At 47.0% G+C, this 21,124-nt stretch overlaps 1 protein-coding gene and 1 long non-coding RNA gene across 2 annotated transcripts in view; one reads left to right on the plus strand and one right to left on the minus strand.

Annotated features, from left to right (window-relative positions):
- Positions 1-10,351: 10,351 nt before the first annotated feature.
- The window catches only part of ABCC11 (ATP binding cassette subfamily C member 11), a 63,956-nt gene continuing 53,183 nt past the window's right edge, over positions 10,352-21,124 (minus strand). Inside the window, exons 24-29 of the mRNA XM_065537743.2 lie at positions 20,403-20,592; positions 18,706-18,865; positions 14,360-14,438; positions 13,574-13,687; positions 10,934-11,098; positions 10,352-10,804 (exon numbers count right to left, since the gene is read on the minus strand). Of these exons, the coding sequence (XP_065393815.1) occupies positions 10,712-10,804; positions 10,934-11,098; positions 13,574-13,687; positions 14,360-14,438; positions 18,706-18,865; positions 20,403-20,592 (801 nt within the window). The 3' untranslated portion in view covers positions 10,352-10,711. The remainder of the gene's footprint in view (positions 10,805-10,933; positions 11,099-13,573; positions 13,688-14,359; positions 14,439-18,705; positions 18,866-20,402; positions 20,593-21,124) is intronic.
- Positions 15,518-17,043, plus strand: LOC141409271 (uncharacterized). Its single transcript, XR_012428918.1, has 2 exons — positions 15,518-15,580; positions 15,917-17,043. It is a non-coding gene; the product is annotated as an uncharacterized lncRNA (long non-coding RNA).

Here is a 21,124-nt window from a genome sequence, read left to right on the forward strand (position 1 = left end):
GGAGGGGAGGGGAGGGGAACGTAATCTTCAAAACAGAAAATCTCATTCATTCATTCCCCATTTATTTAACGAAAAAGAAAACGGTAATCTGAGCTCAATTTGTCTTGAAATGAATGGAAAGTAAGTCTGATACCGGCACTAGCAGCTAGCCCTTGCATAGAAAAGTTCCCCTTGTGTCAGTCTTGGAACCCTGCACACCCCCAGCGCAGGTATGATTCTTGGAGCCTCTTCAGCGCCTGGCCCAGAACAAGCGCCCGATTTCAGGTAAGCCTAGCCGAAGGGTTCCACAGCGCTCAGCGAGCCGGCTGGGAGGAAGCAAACTCTCTAAGTGCAGAAAAAACAAATCTTGATTCCGCTTTAAGGGTTATTTAGACACCTTAGAGGACCCTCCCTAGCCTCAGGCACGTGGATTTTATGAGGAACTCGGCCGCTGCCTTCTCCTGTCCTGCGCAATGCCGCCCCCTGCTGGCTACCTTCGGGCTCCGCCGCTTCCTGGACATGCGAATTCGCCGCCTTTGCCGGACCTGAGTTCTCTTCCTATCTAGAGGGAGGTGGAGATGGAGGGGGCTGTGGGCAGCTGTGTAGGAAAATGGGTCCTCCCAGGAAGGAAGGCTCCCCGGCCTGGGAAGTGAGCTAGACCGACAACAGTTTCCTTACACGTGTCCAAAGTGTCCCATTTAATTTCCCTCCGTTCTTCCCTTCATTCATGCAAATCACTGCTAATAATGTCACTTGACATTTCTGGAAGCCCTTTGTGTATCGCAAAATTCTTTATCCTCTTTATCACCTGATCTTCGCAACAACCCTGGGGGTCTCATAAACACAGCAAAGACTCGCTTCCACAATCTTCCAAACGGAGTCAAGTGCTATCAAGTTTATGCAGGAGGAATGCTGATCAGTTTTCCTCCATCTCCATGAAAGGCCGGGCGGAGACGGATTTCCACCCAGACAAACGGTATTGGACGCTACGCAAGAAGATTGGTTGGCCTAGCAGGAAACAGAGTGGAGAATGATGGAGAGGGACTGTACGGTCTGTATCCAAGGAAGTCCTTAGGAAGAGACCAGACAAGCTCCTGTTCCAGGCAGAGCGTGGACTCACCCACGGTCAGGGACCTGAGGCCCAGTCTGGGTGTGCACACGCCTGGGGGTGGGGCAAGATAATGCACTGGAATACAAAAAGAAAAAAAAATAGAAATCCTTTTCGTATTTTTCCTCTTCCTTTAAAAGTTCTATTTTGGCTGGGTGCAGTGGCTCAGGCCTATCGTCCCAACGCTGGGGGGCCGAGGCAGGCGGATCACTTGAGCCCAGGCATTCAAGACAAGTCTCGGCAACATGGCGAAACCCCATCTCTACTGAAAATACAAAAATTAGCTGGGGGTGGTGGCATGTGTCTGTAGTCCTAGCTACTTGGGAGGCTAAGGTGGGAGTATCACCTGAGCCTAGGAAGTCAAGGCTGCAGTGAGCTATGATCATGCCACTGCATTCAGGCCCGGACGATGAGAGTGAGACCCTGTCTAAAAAAAAAAAAAAAAAAAAAAAAAAAAACCCTCTATTTTGTATACAAAATAGTGTACATAAAATTGTGTACAGTGATATACATGTGTAGGGGAGAAAAAGTGGGATACTTTTCCTCACCAGTCATATGGGTCATGGCTGACACTCTTGTAACAAAAGGCAGACTAACAAAAGGAAAGCATAACCATTTTATTTCATCAAAGTTTACCGTGACATGTGAGTCTTCAGAAATGAATACCGAAAGGCTCAGGGAGAACCGTCCATTTTTATGCTTAGACTCAATGAGGAATTGACAGTGGTATAGAAATGTGATTGGACAGAAAGTTTTGATCGACTCTAATGGACCGAGGTGGTAGGATGGGGACCCAGCAGGGCCTGTCTGTGCAGATTCGTCCTGGCCTCCCTGTGCAGCATTCCTTCTTTCTAGGTATGGGGCATGACCCCTCTGGAATGAGGGTCTTAGGACCTACTCTCAGACAAAGTTGGTCAGAGAATTTCTTTACGGCCAGTTCCTGTGCAGAAGGGTGGGGGAAGGCCTGAGTTATATTTTTAGGTTTTATGGGTGGCTTTGGGGGAAGAATTTCTATGACTCACCTTGGGGAAGGGGAACTCTGGTTTCTATGACTCATCTCAGGGGAGAAAGAGGGGCACAAGGGGTACAGGAGGGCAGGAGAAGGTCAGAGAGAACTTGCTTCTGAGGTCATCCAAACTCCATCAGTTCAAAGTACTCAGCCTGCCAAAGTGCCATACTTTGGGGTATTGTTGTCCGAGCCCCAACACATGTCCACCCTGCACATCCCTTGTAAATAACTATGCATGCATAAATCAGGAGTCTGTGTGCTCAAACACCTGCAGTGGTGCTCTGTGGCAAGGGAAAACTGGTGTTCAATGGGAAGGGAATTTTCCCAGCTCTGAGGTTCTGCGGGGTCTCTATTCCAAGTGAAGTTCTGGCCGGGCATGGTGCCTTACGCCTGTAATCCCTGCACTTTGGGAGGCTTGGGCAGGCAGTCCACCTAACGCCAGGAGTTCAAGACCAACCTGGCCAACATGGTTGAAATTGCATCTCTACTAAAAATACAAAAATTAGCCAGGCATGGTGATGCACACATGTAGTTCCCAGCTACTCGGGAGGCTGAGGCAGGAAAATCGCTTGAACCCTGGAGGCAGAAGTTGCAGTGAACCGAGATTGCGTCACTGCATTCCAGCCTGGGCGACAGAGCAGGACTCCGTCTTAACAACAACAACAAAAAAGTGAGGTTCTGTCTGAAAAAAGAAAAAATTAGAGAGGAGTGGGGAGACAAAGACAGAAAGAGACAGATAAGAGAGAGAGAGCAGAAAGACTTGGCCCAAGGGCCCCAAGAAGTGCTCAGAAATCAGTGTGTGCAGTTACATAGAATCAATAGCTTATAGTGGCTAAGAGTAGAAACTCTGGAATCAGATCTGTCCTCAAAATCTCTAAATTTCAACGTCATCAACTGCAAAATGAAAACACTATCCTAAAAGCATTGTAAACTAACCGAGGATTAAAGTGGATCATGGAAGTGAAGCGCTTAAACACAGTGCCTTAAACAGAGTAAACACTCAATAAATGGTAGCTATTGTTTGTGAATAATAATTTTAAAACGAGCAGGATCTCGCTAGAAGTAAGAATTCTACCTCCTGGGTTGCTGTCAGAATCTGTCTAGTAGAAATACACTGAAGTCTCTGCTAAAAGAAGGGGTTTGCGTTTTTCACTTTATTTGCCTAATGAACTAAGGAGAGAGAGATAAAAGGACTATCAAACAAAGCTGATGTCAAGTGATTCTGGAAAGCAATTTGGAATTTGCATGGACTTTTAAAACAGTAAGTGGAAGAAAAAAATGTAAGTAAAGCAATAATAGGATTCATGAGCCAGAAATACATGCATGCAACAGTCAGAGAACAAGCCCTCTAATAAAGAACAAAAATATTTCACAGCCAGAAAATGTGGGTGCTGGCCTCAGCTCCACCACTTACAGCTTAAAGACCTGAGCAAGCCCCTTGGCTCAGAGAGCTAAGCCTAGGAATTAAAACCTGCCCCCAACACGAGAAAGAATTCTCAAAGAATCCATTCTCAGAATCAGGAAAACTATGCTAATTGCAAACAACTAAATTTTCCATTTAAATGGTTGGGTCACAACAATCTTGTAAGAAACCTATTTCTTTCTTTGCATGGGCTGTTAAGGAGCTTAGAGCAAAAACTCAGCCATCTGTAGTAACTGTACACAATCCTATGGCATGCATTTATATGCAATTATATGCCAGGAAGTGCTCTGTTAAGTCTAAATCATGAACACACCTCAGATCAGTGAAGGATACTGATGTGTGAGGGGAGAAGGAGGTGGGGAGCATTTCAGTGAATGCCACCGAGAGGAACGGAGACCCTCATATCAGAACAGAAGTTTCCAAATCAGTACGGTTCTCTCTAGAGTACAATGCCAACCATGAAGTATCTGGGAACCAAGGATTGGCAAGGAACACGGTTATCGAGTCAGCAAAGTGTACTCCTCTTTGCTCTGATGAAACGTAGTTTGGCACTAATGCTACTCAAAGATGCTGCACTGGATGGCAAGCTCTGCATGAGGGGCCATCAGGCACTAGAAATAGAACTTTCGTGAAGGGGCAGCCTCTCTGTCCCCCTGCTCTAAGCAGGCCATGCTGGCTGGTTTGGGGGTGAGGCCTGTATCCCCAGCCCCTACTACTTGCTTTGTCCTTCTCGTTTTCTTCCCTCTCCTGTTTTATTTTATTATTTTATTTTATTTTTGAGATGGAGTTTTTCTCATTGCCTAGGCTGGAGTGCAGTGGCTCAATCTTGCCTCACTGCAACCTCCACCTCCCAGGTTCAAGCAATTCTCCTGCCTCAGCCTCCCTAGTAGCTGTGATTACAGGCACATGCCACCATACCTGGCTGATTTTTGTATTTTTAGTGGGGACGGGGTTTCACCATGTTGGCCAGGCTGGTCTCGAACTCCTGACCTCAGGTGATCCACCCGCCTTGGCCTCCCAAAGTGCTGGGATTACAGGCATGAGCCACCAGGCCCAGCCCCATCTCCTGTTTTAGATTCGAGTTCTAAACCAGCCTATTAAAAGCCAGTGGTGTGGTTGTGGGCAAGGTATCTCCTCTGCCTGGGACACGAGTTTCCTCTAGAAAATCAAAGAGCTGAGTTAAATGCAGGTTCTTAAATTGTTTGTGTGCCATGGACCTCTTTGGCATTCTAGTATATTCTCAGAAAAAGTATTTCTATGCATGAGATGAAGTACATAGGATTGCAAAGATAACCAATTATACAGAATGCGCTTACCATAATATGTATAAAACACAGCTGAATATTGTAAGATATATGCTTCTATATTGATGCACTAAGTAATGTGATCTAGCAGAAGTCCTAATGACTATTATAATTTCAAAGCATTGATGCATATAAGTGATATTCTGAGACATCTGAAACAATTGAAATGAGATTTGAGAATATTGCTGATTTCTATTGGTAACAAGGTCACAGATATTGCTAATAGTATCTATTTGTTGCCCCATCAAGGACAATACCAAATTTCAATTTGCAAAAATAAAGATGTCATTTTTTCCCCATCCAAATTCATAGGTGCCCTGAATCTAGCTAAGAGGTCCATGGACTACAGGCTAAGAGCAGCTGGACTTCTAAAATTGCTTTTGACTCTGAAGCAGTTGCATTCCATAGAATTTTCTAAGTGATACCAGGGGACAGATTAGGGGACATTTAGGATAATGGGGTGACATTTTACAATCTTAACAGCTGGCACCAGAGTGAATCAGAGGGTGGGAACCGTTTCTGTTTAGCAACTGCCTTGATCTGTCTCTTGGGGCAGTCAGAGACACCCCAATGACTTGCTTGGCAGGAAAGGGCATCGGAAGGAAGAACTAAATTGCTCTGCGTAAAACGTGTTCAAGAATTGGGAGGTGGGGGCAGGGAGAACACGGAGGGTAATCAGAGAACCAGAGAGGAAACCAGAGCCAGAGCAGGCAGAATGGTGAGGGACTCCTTAAGAAAGCACATGGTTGATATTCAGTTGGAAGTTGTTGACTTGCTGTCAACAACTCTTCTGACCCCACACTTCATTAAAGTGGTCTACACATACAAAGGAAATAAGGAAAAGTGCTGAATTCTCCTGCTAGGTCAATGCAGTGGAGCAAAGGAGAGGATGGATGGCCTAGTGGGATGCTCAGGAAGGCAGAGTTAAAAGAGGGCATGCAAATCAAGGTGCCCGGATGCACAGAAACTTTGGGAAGCACATTCGCACGGGGGCCTGGACCTTTCCTGTCTAGATCATATGGGACATGTGCTCTCAGCTAACCTCTGTGTTCTCAGAGTGCGGGCCAGAGACCAGCAATATCAGCAACATCTGAGCCTTGTTAGAAGGGCAAATTCTTAAGCCCAACCCCAGACCTACTGGATGGAACCATATGAGGTTGGGATCCAGCAATCTGTGTCTTGCCCTCCAGGCAATTTGGATACTCAAGTTCAAGTTTGAGACCTTCTGCTGTCAGGCGTTATTATTTCCATCATTGCATTCCAGTATCCCAGTCCCCAGAGAGGTGTATGCAGAATTTCTCCCAGCACTCAGCCTGCTCCCAGCCTGGGGATAAGAACACTGCCCCTCACTTTGCACTGGAGGAAGCTTTCAGTGCCAGAAAAAGCTCCCAGCCATGGGGAGCTCCCTGCCCCTCCAGGCAGCCACTCCCTCCTGGGACCTTTCCAGTGACCCAAACGTCCATGCCTTCTAGGCTGGGGGTGCCTTCTGGAGTCACTTTTCTGAAAGAAGCCCTTCCGGACCGGAAAGACCGAAGTCTGAGTCTTCCCCTCTTCCTGTTGGTGACTTGCACAGCATAGTGCTCTGGCCACCATGGAAGCTGGTCTCTGAAGACTGCTTATTTACCAGTTTCTCTTAGAAAATCGTCCAGGGCTGCAGACGGAGGGCAGGGCAGGCAGGGCCAGCGTGACTGTGGCCTCCTTTGCCCTGCACATCGGCTGCTGTCACTGTGGACCACACTGTTACAGGAAAGGAGCCCCAATCCAGACCCCAAGGGAGGGCTCTTGGATCTCACACAAGAATGAATTCAGGGTGAATCCATAAAGTAAAGTGAAAGGAAGTTTATTAAGCAAGTAAAGGGGCTGGGCACGGTGGCTCACGCCTGTAATTCCAGCACTTTAGGAGGTCGAAATGGGGGGATCACGAGGTCAGGAGAGCAAGGCCATCCTGGCCAGCACGGTGAAACCACGTCTCTACTATAATACAAAAAATTAGCTGGGCGTGGTGGCGGGCGCCTGTAGTCCCAGCTGCTCGGGAGGCTGGGCAGGGGAATCACTGAAACCCGGGGGGTGGGGAGGAGGGGGTCAGGGGTGGCGCAGAGGTTGCAATGAGCTGAGACCACGCCACTGCACTCCAGCCTGGCGACAGAGCAAGACTCCATCTCAAAACAAAACAAAAAAAAACAAGTAAAGAAATAAAAGAATGGCTACTCCATAGATAGAGCAGCTATTCCATAGACAGAGCAGTCCCGAGAGCTGCTGGTTGTCTACTTTTATGGTTATTTCTTGATGATATGCTAAACAAGGGGTGGATTATTCATGCCTCCCCTTTTTAGACCATATAGGATAACTTCCTGACATTGCCATGGCATTTGTAAACTGTCATGGCGCTGGTGGGAGTGGAGCAGTGAAGACAACCGAGGTCACTCTCGTCACCATCTTGGTTTTGGTGGGTTTTGGCCGGCTTCTTTACTGCATCCTGTTTTATCAGCAAGGTCTTTATGACCTGTATCTTGTGCCAATCTCCTATCTCATCCTGTGGCTTAGAATGCCTTACCATCTGGGAATGCAGCCCAGTAGGTCCCAGCCTTATTCTACCCAGCCCCTATTCAAGATGGAGTTGCTCTGGTTCAAATGCCTCTGACAACATCACCCCAACTCATGCACAGATTAAGGCCTCTAGAACCTCTAAGTACTAAAGAAACCATGACCTCCTCTCCACCAGTATGGAATTGAAAATAAAAATAATAACAAACCATCAAACAAATACAACAAAGCACAACAAAGCCCTGCATTCTCTCATTATAATTATTTTAGTATTATTTTTGAAAGACCAAATACCAATTTTTAAATGTTTATCTTAAAACATTTCTGAAACCTGAAAAGGTGAAAAGAATTATTAAAAACCAAAGCCTCATACACTCACCACTCAGCTTAAAGAATAAAATATTACAATATTGGCTGGGTGCGGTGGCTCACACCTATAATCCCAGCACTTTGGGAGACCGAGGCAGGCAGATCACCTGAGGTTAGGAGTTGAAGACCAGCCTGGCCAACTTGGCAAAACCCCATCTCTACTAAAAATACAAAAATTAGCCAGGTGTGGTGGCAGGCACCTGTAATTCCAGCTACTCAGGAGGCTGAGGCAGGTGAATCGCTGGAACCAGGAGGCAGTGAGCAGAGAGCGCGCCACTGCACTCCAGCCTTCGCAACAAGAGTGAAACTCCGTCTCTCTCTCTATACACACACACACACACACACACACACACACAAGTATGTGTATATGTATACGTATATATGCACATATACACATATATATGCATATATGTGTGTGTGTATATATATGTAAAACCAATTTGATTAAAAAAACTAACGGTATTTTTCAAAAAATTCTGCTTTATTGCTGCTCGGAGCCAATGGTTCTCCCATTTTGCTGCTGGAGGTGGGGACGGGGGCAGATGGGATGGGGCCCTGCACACTGAGTGGAAATGGGCTCTATTTCCTGTCCTCTGACTCCAGGGGTCAACACTTTTCTGGCTAATTCTATCCTTGGATCCGCCCAGCTCTGAAGCCCAGTGGGGCCTTCACCGCATTTTTGGGACGAGGCTGCCATCTGCTGGCCGCTCAAGGAAAAGGCGGCAGCTGCATGTGGCCTGAGGAGGCACCTTGCCTGGAGTGTGACGGTGACATCCCAGCGTGTAGAGAGTTCCCTCACCCGTGACGTGGGCAGTGTCCCACAGCAGCTCTGGGAAGAGGCAAGCTGGGGAAAGAGAGTCACCCTCAACGGGCAGATGACCAGCTGAGCTGTGACGGGATGGTAGCACATGGGGTTTCCAGGGACACTTTAGGACCCAAAAAAGAAAAAAGCCAGGACTGGGGAGAAGGGAATAACAGACAAAAGATTTTTTAAGAAAGATAAACCCCCTAGAATGAGAAGCAGGTGCCACTAGAGAGTCCAGAATGGGGAACAGAAGGTTCAAGCTCCAGGGCACTGGACTTTGTTCCGTCCAGAACATCAGCCCCTGTAGTAGCTCATTCCCACAGGGATTTGTCGGCTGTTCTCTCTGCCTTGAACATTCTTTCTTGCCCCAGTCTCCTTCCTCGGAGTAAATGTTTGATCAGTGCTCGGGTCTCAGTAAACTATGCCCACACTGCCTCCAGGAAGTCCCCAGGGGCTGCCTTTTCCTCCACACCCTGTTCCTGCCTATAACCTCAGGTAGCCCTGTTCTGGATCGGCCTGCTTACTTGTTTACAGTTTTACTGTTTACTTACCCTCAGGAGATTCCAAATTCCCTGAGGGCAGGGACGACATTTCATCCCCAGCACCAGTGCAAGCAAGAGAGTGAGAAACATTGGTTTACTAAATTGATTTTTTATGGCATTTTTGGAAAATCAGACATCATAATCTGGAATAAAAAGGAAAGTACTTTGAAACATATTTTCCCCAACAACAAGGTCTCCCCAAAAGTAAGGTGGAAATGATTGCCTTTTCTATTTATCTATAACCACATGTGGAGGGTGGGGGCGTGAGAACAAGAAAGAGAGAAAACAAATTATTTTATTTTCAGTTGTCATACGTTATAAGTTATGCTGTCCTTCAGTAAACAATCATAGTAGACAGCTGCTATTTGGGGTCTGGCCAGCATCCACAGCCATTCTTCCTTCAGGTAGTAAGAGCATCTCAATTTTACTTTGGCAAAAAAACCTCTTCTATTCTCCATCTATATGATCCAGGGCAGCAAATCCCATCCCCAGACCCAAGTATGGGCACGTGGCTCAGGCCTGGCAAATCACGATATGCCAACAGCCTAGCACATGACTGGTCAGGAACAAGCACATGACCCAAGTTGGCCCAGTGAGATTTCACCCTGGAATCATTGAGGCAAGAAGACCTGGGGGTGCCGAGTGTGTAGGACGTGAACCTGGAGCTGCAGGCAACCATATTGCCACCATGAGGCAAGAGAAGGTCAGAAAGTAAAGCCAAACAAAGGAAAGCAGAGGTAGGAGAAGAGAAACGGAGACCTCAAGATAAGCATCCTTTCATTCTGGCACCCAACTCTGAACTTTTTCTGTACCTTTCTGTTACAAGACCAACAAATTCTTTTTTTTTTTTTTTTTGCCAAAGTTAGTTTGAAGGAGTCTCTGTTCCTTGCAACTGAACAAGTACTAGCTAACATAAAAAGCAGAATGAAGATGGGCGGGCACAGTGGTTCATGCCCATAACCTCAGCACTTTGGGAGGCCAAGGCAGGCCGATCACTTGAGGTCAGGAGTTCGAGACCAGCCTGGCCAACATGGTGAAACCCTGCCTCTACGAAAAATACCAAAATTAGCCAGGCATAGTGGCACATGCCTGTAGTCCTAGCTATTCAGGAGGCTGAAGCAGGAGAATTGCTTGAACCCAGGAGGCAGAGGCTGCAATGAGCTGAGATTGTGCCACTACACTCCAGCCGGGGCAACAGAGCAACACCCTGTCAAAAAAAAAAAAAAAAAAAAAAAAGAGAGAAAGAAAGAAAGAACAAAGAAAGTGACTTTTCCTTAGTTTTATTTTTTACAAAGTCAGTACAGCATTTGCAACACTTCTAACACAGATCAGAAAACGATAAGCTTTTACCTTATTATAAAATTATTCAGCATATAAGTTAAAAGGAGAACCACACGATCACTGAATCCCATGTCTCCAATGGTGCTGGGGTCCTAAGGCTTTGAGAGCCATCAAGTAGCCTGTTCCAGCGTTTCCATCCAGCAATCCCTGCCCCACCTACATTTACCCCTGCTTCCAGGAGAAGTCATCATCTCCGAACAAGAAGGTCGCAGACTGTGGGCCCCGAAGCTGCACCTGTGTGCACCTCTGAGCTCAGCCACCAGCCTCCATGAAGTCTCCACATCTCCTTATCTCGGTGAAGAAGTGGCTGTGGCCACGAGGGCTGCGAACAACGACCCAGGCTTCTTCCGCAGGACCTCCGGCCGATCAAACTCTACCACCTGGAGGGTAGAGAAAAGTGAGGGGAGGATCAGGGCACAGCTGAGCTTGTGTCCTTGGAGGACTCAAAGGCATCCGGGGTAGCAGCCTGAGCCCTCATCCTCCCACCAGCCCAGGGACGCAGGCTTCACCTTCCCATTGGCCATAACCAGGATGCGGTCACAGTTGAGCACAGTGGTGACACGGTGGGCAATGATCAGCACGGTGCAGCCCTGGAAGGCTTCACGGATTGTGCGCTGGATCAGGGTGTCCGTCTCCATGTCAATGGAGGCTGTGGCTTCATCGATAAGGATGATCTGATGAATACAAAACAGGGGTGAAGGCATCTACTTCAGACCCTAGAGACCTGGGTCTTGTCCTGGTTTACCACTAATTCACCAGGGCCCTTCCTCTCCAGGTCTCCATTTCTTTAGCTGGGAAATGCGAGAATTGTGCTGAGTGCAAAGTCCACTCTGACTGCTGATTATCCATTACCTTATGAAGAGAACGTTAGGTCTCAACCAGGAGCGAACTGCATTTTGGTGGCCAGAGAATTAAGTTCTTGGAAATGAAAATGGCCCAGTGGCAACTTCTTGTTTTATTAACTGCTTTCCCATTTACCTAAATTAAAGTAGAGCAGTGTTCTCCAAGAAGGGGCAGGCACACACCCCAGGAGGCACATGAGATGATTTCTCCAGCATATGGATCAACACTCTTTTTAGTTTAACATTTTTGTATTTATTTCATTAACGATATGCATGAGGAAACTGTAACTCGCACTGAAAGTGTGATTTCACAAATGGCACTGCTTGGGATGAGGCTGTTTTTGAAAAGGGAATATCATTAGTAAATCACAGGGTAGGTGGTACCCAGAGATGATAAAAATCATAGAGTAATGACTCAAATTTGGGAAGCAATACAGAGGAAGCCATTGCTGCACCAAATGGTTATGTAATTGAAATAAGGAAGTGTGAAGTGAAGAAAGTACTACATGCACATTGCAAATTTGTTGTTCATCTCTCAGAAGAAGAGGGGGGAAAGTCCTACCTCCTCTGAAATTTTCCCAAGCTTTGGGTCCCACTGAGCTCTTTCCCACAGCTCTGACAGTTTGCACCAACATTTTTTGCATTTATCATTAATTAACATGTGTGTTAATTGATTAATTTATTTATCATTAATATGTGTGTGTGTGCGTGCATACGTGTGTGAGTATGGAGGAGGTGTGTACATATGCACGCATAAGTATGTGTGTACATGTGCGTGTTGCCTCACCTATGTAAGAGAAGGGTTGCCCCAGGCTATCCCACATACTCAAACACCTGAAATTATGGACAAAATATCCAGAAAGCTTCTAGAAGTTCCACCAAATTTTTAAAAATATGCAATTTTGCAGCCATAAAAAAGAATGAGTTCATGTCTTTGCAGGGACATGGATGAAGCTGGACGTCATCATTCTCAGCAGACTAACACAGGAACAGAAAACCAAACACCGCATGTTCTCACTCACAAGTGGGAGTTGAACAATGAGAACACATGGACACAGGGAGAGGAACATCACACAACAGGGCCTGTCGGGTGGTTGGGGACAAGGAAAGGGAGAGCATTAGGACAAATACCTAATGCATGTGGGTCTTAAAACCTAAATGATGGGTTCATAGGTGCAGCAAACCACCATGGCACATGTATACCTATGTAACAAACCTGAACGTTCTCCACGTGTATCCCAGAACTTAAAGTAAATTTTTTTAAAAATGCAATTTTGCCCTGGATCAGCATCTGTCATCCAATTCCCAATTCTAATAAAGATAAAAGGGATGCCCTGCATCCAAGTTTTTAAAGAGGACACAGTAGGCAATTTTAAAATCAACAAGTTCTAATGTGTTGTGTTTTTCTGAGAAAAGAGAATCATCACTCGGTCTAGTTGGAGACCATTTCAGCTCAGATGTAAGGAATCCGGCTATCAGGCAGCCCAGGCTGTGAATCTCATCTACCATGCCTCACCCACACCACAAATATGTGTGGAATGGCACTCAGTGAAATGAATAAGCCCATCTTGAATTAATTTTTATATCAGGTGTAAGGAAGGGATCCAGTTTCAGCTTTCTACATATGGCTAGCCAGTTTTCCCAGCACCATTTATTAAACAGGGAATCCTTTCCCCATTTCTTGTTTTTGTCAGGTTTGTCAAAGATCAGATGGTTGTAGATGCGTGGAAATAATTAAGAAAATGTGACACATATACACCATGGAATACTATGCAGCCATAAGAAAGGATGAGTTCATGTCCTTTGTAGGGACACGGATGAAGCTGGAAACCATCATTCTCAGCAAACTATCACAAGGACAGGAAACCAAACACTGCATGTTCTCACTCATAGGTGGGAATTGAACAATGAGAACATTTGGACACAGGGTGGGGAACACCACACACTGGGGCCTGTCATGAGGTGGGGGGAGGGGGGAGGGATAGCATTAGGAGATATACTTAACGTAAATGACGAGTTAATGGGTGCAGCACACCAACATGGCACATGTATACAGATGTAACAAACCTGCACATTATGCACGTGTACCCTAGAACTGAAAGTATAATAAAAAAAAAAAAAAAGAGCAAAAAAGAAATGAATAAGCCCTTTGGATTCCGTTGTTGTTGTTGTTGTTGTTGTTGTTGTTAAGACATAGAGTACAGAGCCCAGTGTCCCATGGTCGTGAAGGGAGAAGGAACCTGTGTGGCTTCCCTCATCATGTGTAGTCTGTGGCTTCCCCTGGCCATGCAGCAGTGGTGGCCTCACCTTGGAGTTGCGAAGCACAGCCCGAGCAATGCAGAGCAGCTGCCTCTCCCCCACAGAGAAGTTTCCACCATTGTCTACCACATCCGTATGCAGCTTTTTGGGGAGCTTTGAGATCTGTGATATGGGAAGAAGAGACAACATAACCTGGAAGCCACTGTGGGGTGAGAGCCAACCTGACTGGGGTGAGAGTCTCCCACTGTATTGGCAACACTCCCCTCCTCTCTCTATGCTCCAGCCTCTGTCTTCTTGCTCCTTAACTGTGCCTTGCTCGCTCTCATCTCTGGGCCTTTGCATACACTATCTCCTGTGCCCAGAATGTCCTCTCAGAAGATCTTTCACCAGCTGCCCCTCAGTTCTTGGTCTCAGCTCAGCTGTCACATGTTTAAAGAGACCTTGCCTGGTCACCCAGTTGAAAGGAACTGCTCCTGCACTGAAGTTTCTATGCGTCTCATTACTACCTATACAGTCCTCACCAGTATCTGAAAGTATCTCCTGCATTTACTTGTTGCCTTTATCTCTCATTGAATGTATGTACCAGGAGGACAAAGACCTCATCTGCCTTGTCTTTGCTGTGCCCCTGAGCCTAGAACAGTGTTTGGCACACGGTTGGTGTCTGAGTGCCATCAGCCTTGACTTAGGAATGCCAAGTCATCTCATCTCCATGAGAGGATGCATCCATGACCCGAAGCAGCAACAGCTGGCACATCACATAAGGGGAGCCCAAAGGAGCAGGCCCCCATGGGGGATGCAGACTTAGATCAAGACTTGGGCCTTGGAGCTACTTACAGCCTTGGTCAGTAATGTCCTCTCCAAGGCATCCCAGATCTGCTGGTCGGTGTGACGGTCAAAGGGATCTAGGTTGAATCTGCCATATGAGAGAAAGAGAAGTGTTCAACAACATCACCCAGCCTTTGAACACTCATTTATATGCCCAGTGAATGACCAAGAATATTTAGAACTAGATTATGGGGTTTAGGAAAATGCATGGAACCACCACGAATGGAAATTTCCTGTGCCTCCCAGCACCTGCTCCTTCTGCAGGCAGCAGCCCCGGGTTTTGTTTAGGGGACACCTCCTCCCCAATCCCCCAGCCCATGTGTTCCAAGGCGGGCTCCACCATCCACTCCAGATGGAGTGAAGGGCTCAAGGATAAGCCAATCGACATACAGCAATCGCTGGCCACAGTGCTTAGCTCGGGGTGGGAAAGTAACCAATCAGAGTGTATCTCAGGACTTTTCAGGCTACCATGAGAGAAGAGACGTGAGGAGAGATTGCAACCATCCTCCCACAGGAGCGGGACACATGGAGCTCCCCAGGGCCCTCATGTGGAGTTAAGAATGAAGCAAGACAATGCTAGGGGAAAACCGGGCCCTGGAACTCAGCCTTGGCCTCCCCATTATCATGCATGAGTCATTAGAGGCCACTTTTGCTTAAGCCATTTGGGTTTTGTTTTGTGATAGAAAGTACATAATATTTCTCATTTTAACCATTTATAAGTGTATGATTCAGCAGCATTAAATACATTAATAATGCCATGTAACCATTACCACTATTTATATCAAAACCTTTTTCATCATCATGCTGGGCACGGTGGCTCACACCTGTAATCACAGCACTTTGGGAGGCTGAGGTGGGCGGATCACTTGAGGTCAGGAGTTTGAGACCAGCCTGGCCAACATGGTGAAACCCCACTCCACTAAAAATACAAAAATTAGCCAGGCATGGTGATGCGAGCCTGTAGTCCCAGTTACTTAGGAGGCTGAGACAGAAGAATCACTTAAACCCAGGAGGTGGAGGTTGCAGTGAGCTGAGATGGTGTCACTGCTCTCTAGCCTGGATGACAGAATGAGACTCGGTCTCAAAACAAAACAAAACAAAACTTTTTCATTATCCCCAACAAAAACTCCATACCCATTAAACAATCTCTTCTCTCCCCTCCCCACCAGCCCCTGGTAACTTCTATTCTACTTTCCATCGATATGGATTTTCCTATTCCAGCTACCTCATGTAAGTGGAATCACGTAGTATGTGTCCTTCTGTCCGGCATCTTTCACTTCGTGTCCATCCATGTTGTAGCATGTATCGTTTCCCTCCTTTTTACAGCTGCATAATATTCCATTGTATGGCTATACCACATTTTGTTTTTCCATTCATCTGCTTATAGACGTATGGCTGGTTTCCACCTTTTGGTTACTGTGAGTAGGGCTGCCCTAAACACTAGTGTATACATATGTGTTGAAGTCTCTGCTTTCAACACTTTGGGATATATAACTGGAAGTAAAATTCCTGGATAACTTAGTAATTCTATGTTTAACATTTTTTGTTTCTTTGTTTTTGAGACAGCCTCGACGACGCTGGAGTGCAGTGGTGAAAACACAGCTCACTACAGCCTTGACCTCTTGGACTCAAGCAAGTCCCCTGCCTCAGTCTCCCGAGTAGCTGGAATCGCAAGCACAGACCACCATGCCCAGCTAATTTTTGTTTACCTTTTTGAGGAACTGCCAAATTGTTTTCCATGGTCTCTGCACAATTTTACATCCCCACTGGCAATGCACGAGAGTTTCCATTTTTCCACATCCTTGTTAACACTTGCTATTTACCTTTTATTATTGTTATAGCCATTCTAGTGGGTGTGAAGTGGTAGCTCATTGTGGTGGGGCTGGAGTTTCTGTTTCTTGCAGTGAAAAGAATCCTAACATCCAGGTAACTGACAGGAGAGAGGGAATCTATCTGGACTTTACAGCCAGCAAGCTTTACACTTGCATCTGGAACAGGCGGCACTATAGACACTTCCCTGCTATTCAGCCGCGCAGCCCTGAGTGAAACCTGTCAACCTCTGCTTTATCCTTCCCCAGTTGTGCCAGCCACACATATCTTGTGTGTAGGGCTAATGTGTACTGAAGAAGTGGCAGGTCTTATTTGCATGACATTTGATGTCTCCAAAGCACTTTCATAGATGGGTTATTTGACATTTTCTCCTCCATGAGATGAGTATACCCCTTTCTTATCAGTTTTAAATGGCTTGTTCAAGGCCGTGCCACAAGCCAGTATGAGAGCCAGGCTGACATCAAAGACACTCAGAGAGACGCTTAAGGGTAGAGCCTTAAGTTCTAAGGTACGATTTCAAGTCCACATTTCTTTCTGCAGCAAGGGGTGCGCGGAATATTGCAAGTTATGGGTTTAGAATACCTAGGGTTATATCTCTTCACCATTTCTCTGTGTGTCCTTAAACAAGTCCCCTTCCTCTCTAAGTTCTGTGCCTTCATCTGTAAAATGGGGATAATGAAAGGGCCTCACACGGTTGCTGGGAGAGTTAAATTAGACAGTATACTAAAGCATTTGGTTGGCACACATAAATAATAAATGTTAAGTTCATATTTTTACTACTCTTCATGCCAATGCACAGGAGATTCGGCCACATTCTACTGTAACATAGAAATCCATCACTAAATGTCTTATCATTCCCCTAACATGACCATTTTGTTGTTGTTGTTGTTGTTGTTGCTGCTGTTTTTTAGTGGGGGTGGGTTTGAGACAGAGTTTCCTTCAGTTGCCCAGGCTGGAGTGCAGTAGCATGATCTCGGCTCACTGTAACCTCCACCTCCTGGGCTCATGCGATTCTCGTGTCTCAGCCTCCCGAGTAGCTGGGATTACAGACGTGCACCACCACATCTGGCTAAGTTTTGTATTTTTAGTAGAGACGGGGTTTTGCCATGTTGGCCAGGCTGGTCTCGAACTCCAGACCTCAAGTGATCTGCCTGCCTTAGCCTCCCAAAGTTCTGGAATTACAGGCATGAGCTACTATGCCCTGCCTCACGACCCAGTCATTTTGAAACTCTGTGTCTGTGCACATATTGTTCCCTCTCCTTGAAAAGAGTTTCTCTCCTATTTCTGCCTGGCAAGCTCCTACTTAGCTTTCAAGACCCTGATCAAATGTCCCCTCCTCTGGGAAGCCTTTCTGGATTCACTCAGGCAGTGACTCATCCCACTTGTAACTCCCTTAGCATTTTGTACATATCTCTGACTTAGCAATTACCTCTTCCTACTGTGATTTATTGGGTCTTACCCCTGTAGAAAACCATCTTCCCCACCCACACTGTGAGCTCCTGCTGGGGGAGCAGGGGAAATGCACATTCACTAAACTGGCTCCAGTCCCTAGCACAGTGTCTGGACCAGGCAGAAGCTCAGAAAAGGCAAGTTAAAGGGTGGAAGGATGCATGAAGGAATGAATGAATGAAGCTCTGGAGCCCAGTTTATCCTCCTGGCTCTAAGAATTCTCCTTAAATATCACAAAACATGGGGGACCTAGCCTGCTTTTTAGTGCATCTGTCTTCCTCAGTCCCCATGCCTTTATGTTTCCTCCCAGATAAAGTGCATTGTCAGTAGGAGCCTAATCTGGATAAAGCTTCATCCCTGAGTTGACTTCTGAGGACACAGAAAGTGTAGTGAAGAGGCTGGAAGATCTGGTTCTGTCTGCTTCACTGACTGGGTTGCCTGGATTTTTCTCACTTCACCCCTGTCCACAATGTGTACCATTGAAGAATCACTTCCTAAAAACGTCCCCAGGGGCTTTGCCCAGTGCACGGAGAGAATAAGCCACGTCTGGACAAGAAAGAACATGGTAGCCTGAGTCCAGATGCTTAATGGTGTAGTGAAATCTGACCAATCCCATCAGCATTTTGTTTCTGTTGCTTGTTTGTTTGTTTGTTTTTTAATAGAGTCAGGGTCTTGCTGTGTTGCCCAGGTTGGAGCACAGTGGCTATTCACAGGCATAGTCATAGTGTACTACAGCCCTGAGCTCCTGGGCTCAAGCGATCCTCCTGCCTCAGCCTCCCAAATAGCTGGGACTACAGCTGTGCACCACCATGCCCATCCAGTTTCTAAAAAATAAAAATAAGCTTTGTTTTTGCGTAGAACATTATGGTTTACAAAGTGCTCTTATATATATTGAGGCCTCATTTAATCCTCAACAGTACTTCAGTGAGGTAAGCCTGGTAGGCATGAGTGGCCCAGCAGGCCAAGGAGGCCTGGAAATCGGGGCATTGGTCACCAGCTCACTATAGGCAGCCCAGTGCTGGAATCCTGGTCCTGTGACCTCCCTCCCGCAGGCTGCCTGCTGGCCGAGCACTCACTTGATGGTTCCCGAGAGCAGCACCGGATCTTGAGGGATCACTGAGAGCTTGGACCGCAAGTCCTCCAGGCCGATGCTGCAAATGTCCACGCCGTCAATGAGAATCCGGCCTGCCATGGGCTCCACCAGGCGGAAGAGAGCCATGCCCAAGGAGGACTTCCCTGTGGGGCAAGAAACGAGCAGGGCCTCAGTTTCCTGCATCTGCACTAGTGGAAGCACAGGTCACACCTGGCGATCGCACCTGACCCACTGCCCTCCATGGCCCATTCTTCATCGTTGTGAGCCCTGAAAGGGTAGGAGAGGGCTGGTGTCTCTGCTCCAGGCATACCTAATGCCATGAGCAGCTTCTTACAGCCTAGGTCAGAGGGCACGCGTGGGGCCCCTGGATCAAAGCCAGCCCACAGACATGTTTTGTTTCGTACACACAATGTTAGGGTTAGTTTGTAATTCCTTGCCAGCATTTTTAAAAATCCTAGATATAAAAATTCAAATTGCATGTTTCTCTTGAAACTTAGTAGAACTGGCAACACTGGACCCATATGCCCCCCCAGGCAACAGCTCAGCTGGAGCTGAGCATGGCCGCTTGGTTGAGACACAGTGGCATTCTCCAGTCACCACCCGCCCTCCCCAGCCCCCGTATGTCACACCGAGACCCATGGCACTCAGCTATGTCACCTGCCAGGTGACATAGCATTGGAGGTTTCAACCCTGTTCTCAAAGATAAGCTCTGTGAGGGTAGAAGCTGTGTGTCTTCTTTACCTGTAGGTTCCCAGGCACATAGTAGGTGCTCATAAATACCTATTGAATGAATATAGTCAGTAGGGTCAGAATCTACTGAGAGCTTCTCTCTGCCAGACCGTGGCCCTCTCAGGGTTTCCACCAATCGGCAGGTGGAAAATAGCAAGAGAAAAACACCCAAAAGTACATATGTGGAAGCTCTTCACCCTGCAGTGCGCGAGTGCTAGGGAGACAGAGACCAGGAAGGCTCTCATCATCCATGGGACTGCCTGGAGGAGGCAGCTCTGGGGTGTCCAGGGGTGGGGGACAGGGGACAAGAACCAAGTCTGAACAGTAGCTTTCGAACAATGCAAAGAGGCAGAGGGAGGGGGACTTGGGCCAGATCTCCCAGAAGTGACAAGAGAGGAAGACAGGGAGAGAAACTGAGGAGGAGAAAGGAAACTGGGAGAGGAAAGAGGAGGAGACAGAGGCTGATGAGAGCAGTCCAGGAAGCGGGTGGGGAGGGAGGAAAAGGGGAGTCTGGATTTAACTCCTGTCCTGCTCTTCATCCTGGCAGTGCCCTGCACTGCCCCTCCAAAAGTGCTCCTGCCCGGACCCTACATACCTCAGCTTAAGCACTGGGCTCAGAGCCCAGGTATCCACAGCCTGGTACCACTGGTCCCATTATTCTGCATTCACCACTCTGTTTATTTTCTCCCTGGCAGCCACCACAGCCTGCAGCTGTCATATTTCTGTCTTTATTTGCTGTTCTATTTAACATCTCTCTCCTCCACTGGAATCCCATGATCACAGGGACCTTGGGTTTTGCTCGCCAGTGTTTGTCTAGCACAGGGACCAGCACAGTGTGAGGACCTAATACACATTTGGGGGATAACTGAGCAAACACATGCCCCCAAATAAGTCTAGTGCCGAAAGGGCAAAGGAGGAGCCGGGGATGCTCCCCCAGGAAGCTCAGCTCACCAGAGCCCGTCCTTCCCACGATGCCCACCACTTCGTTGCTACGGATGGTCAGGTTGATGCCGTGAAGCACAGTGGGTGTGTTGTCTCTGTATTTCATGTGATAATCCTGAAATGTGATTTCCCCATGCTGTGGCCACCCCCGTGGACAACTTGTGCCTTCCATATGTAAAGGAGCTTCAGAGACACACATCTTGTTTTTGAAGAAAGAAAAGGAAATCAATAGTTATCATCCATCTCAGCCCATCCCCTGCAGGCCTGTCAGCCTCCCACTGTAGGGGGTATGACCCACCCCAGCCTGCCCTGCGCCAAGGTCAAGCCCCCCGCTGTGTAATCAGAGGAACACCTCCCACCCCCCATGCCCTAAAACACACAAAATTTTCCCCAGAAGAGTGAGAAACCTGCATAGCTAATTCCCTTGTTATTAACATATAGCAATGTTCCTGATTGTGTGACTCGAAAGAAATAGAATCCAAGATAAAGACAGTAAAGGCAGCAGAGACTCATGCCTTCGGGGGGTTTCATAGCTCAGAGCCCTTGTGGAGACTTAATGTCTCTCTATCCTCATCCTATGAGACAGGCCTTTTTAGAGGCATTTACCAGGTGAGGAGATAGAGGATCCAACAACTTAAGATCAACAACTTACTTAAGATCACACAGTTTCAGGTTGGAACTCAAACCCAGATCTGCAAGTGCAGTTGTGTGTGTTGAGAGGAAAGAACACT

Source organism: Macaca fascicularis, chromosome 20 (assembly GCF_037993035.2).
Source record: "Macaca fascicularis isolate 582-1 chromosome 20, T2T-MFA8v1.1".
Taxonomy (NCBI): Eukaryota; Metazoa; Chordata; class Mammalia; order Primates; family Cercopithecidae; genus Macaca; species Macaca fascicularis.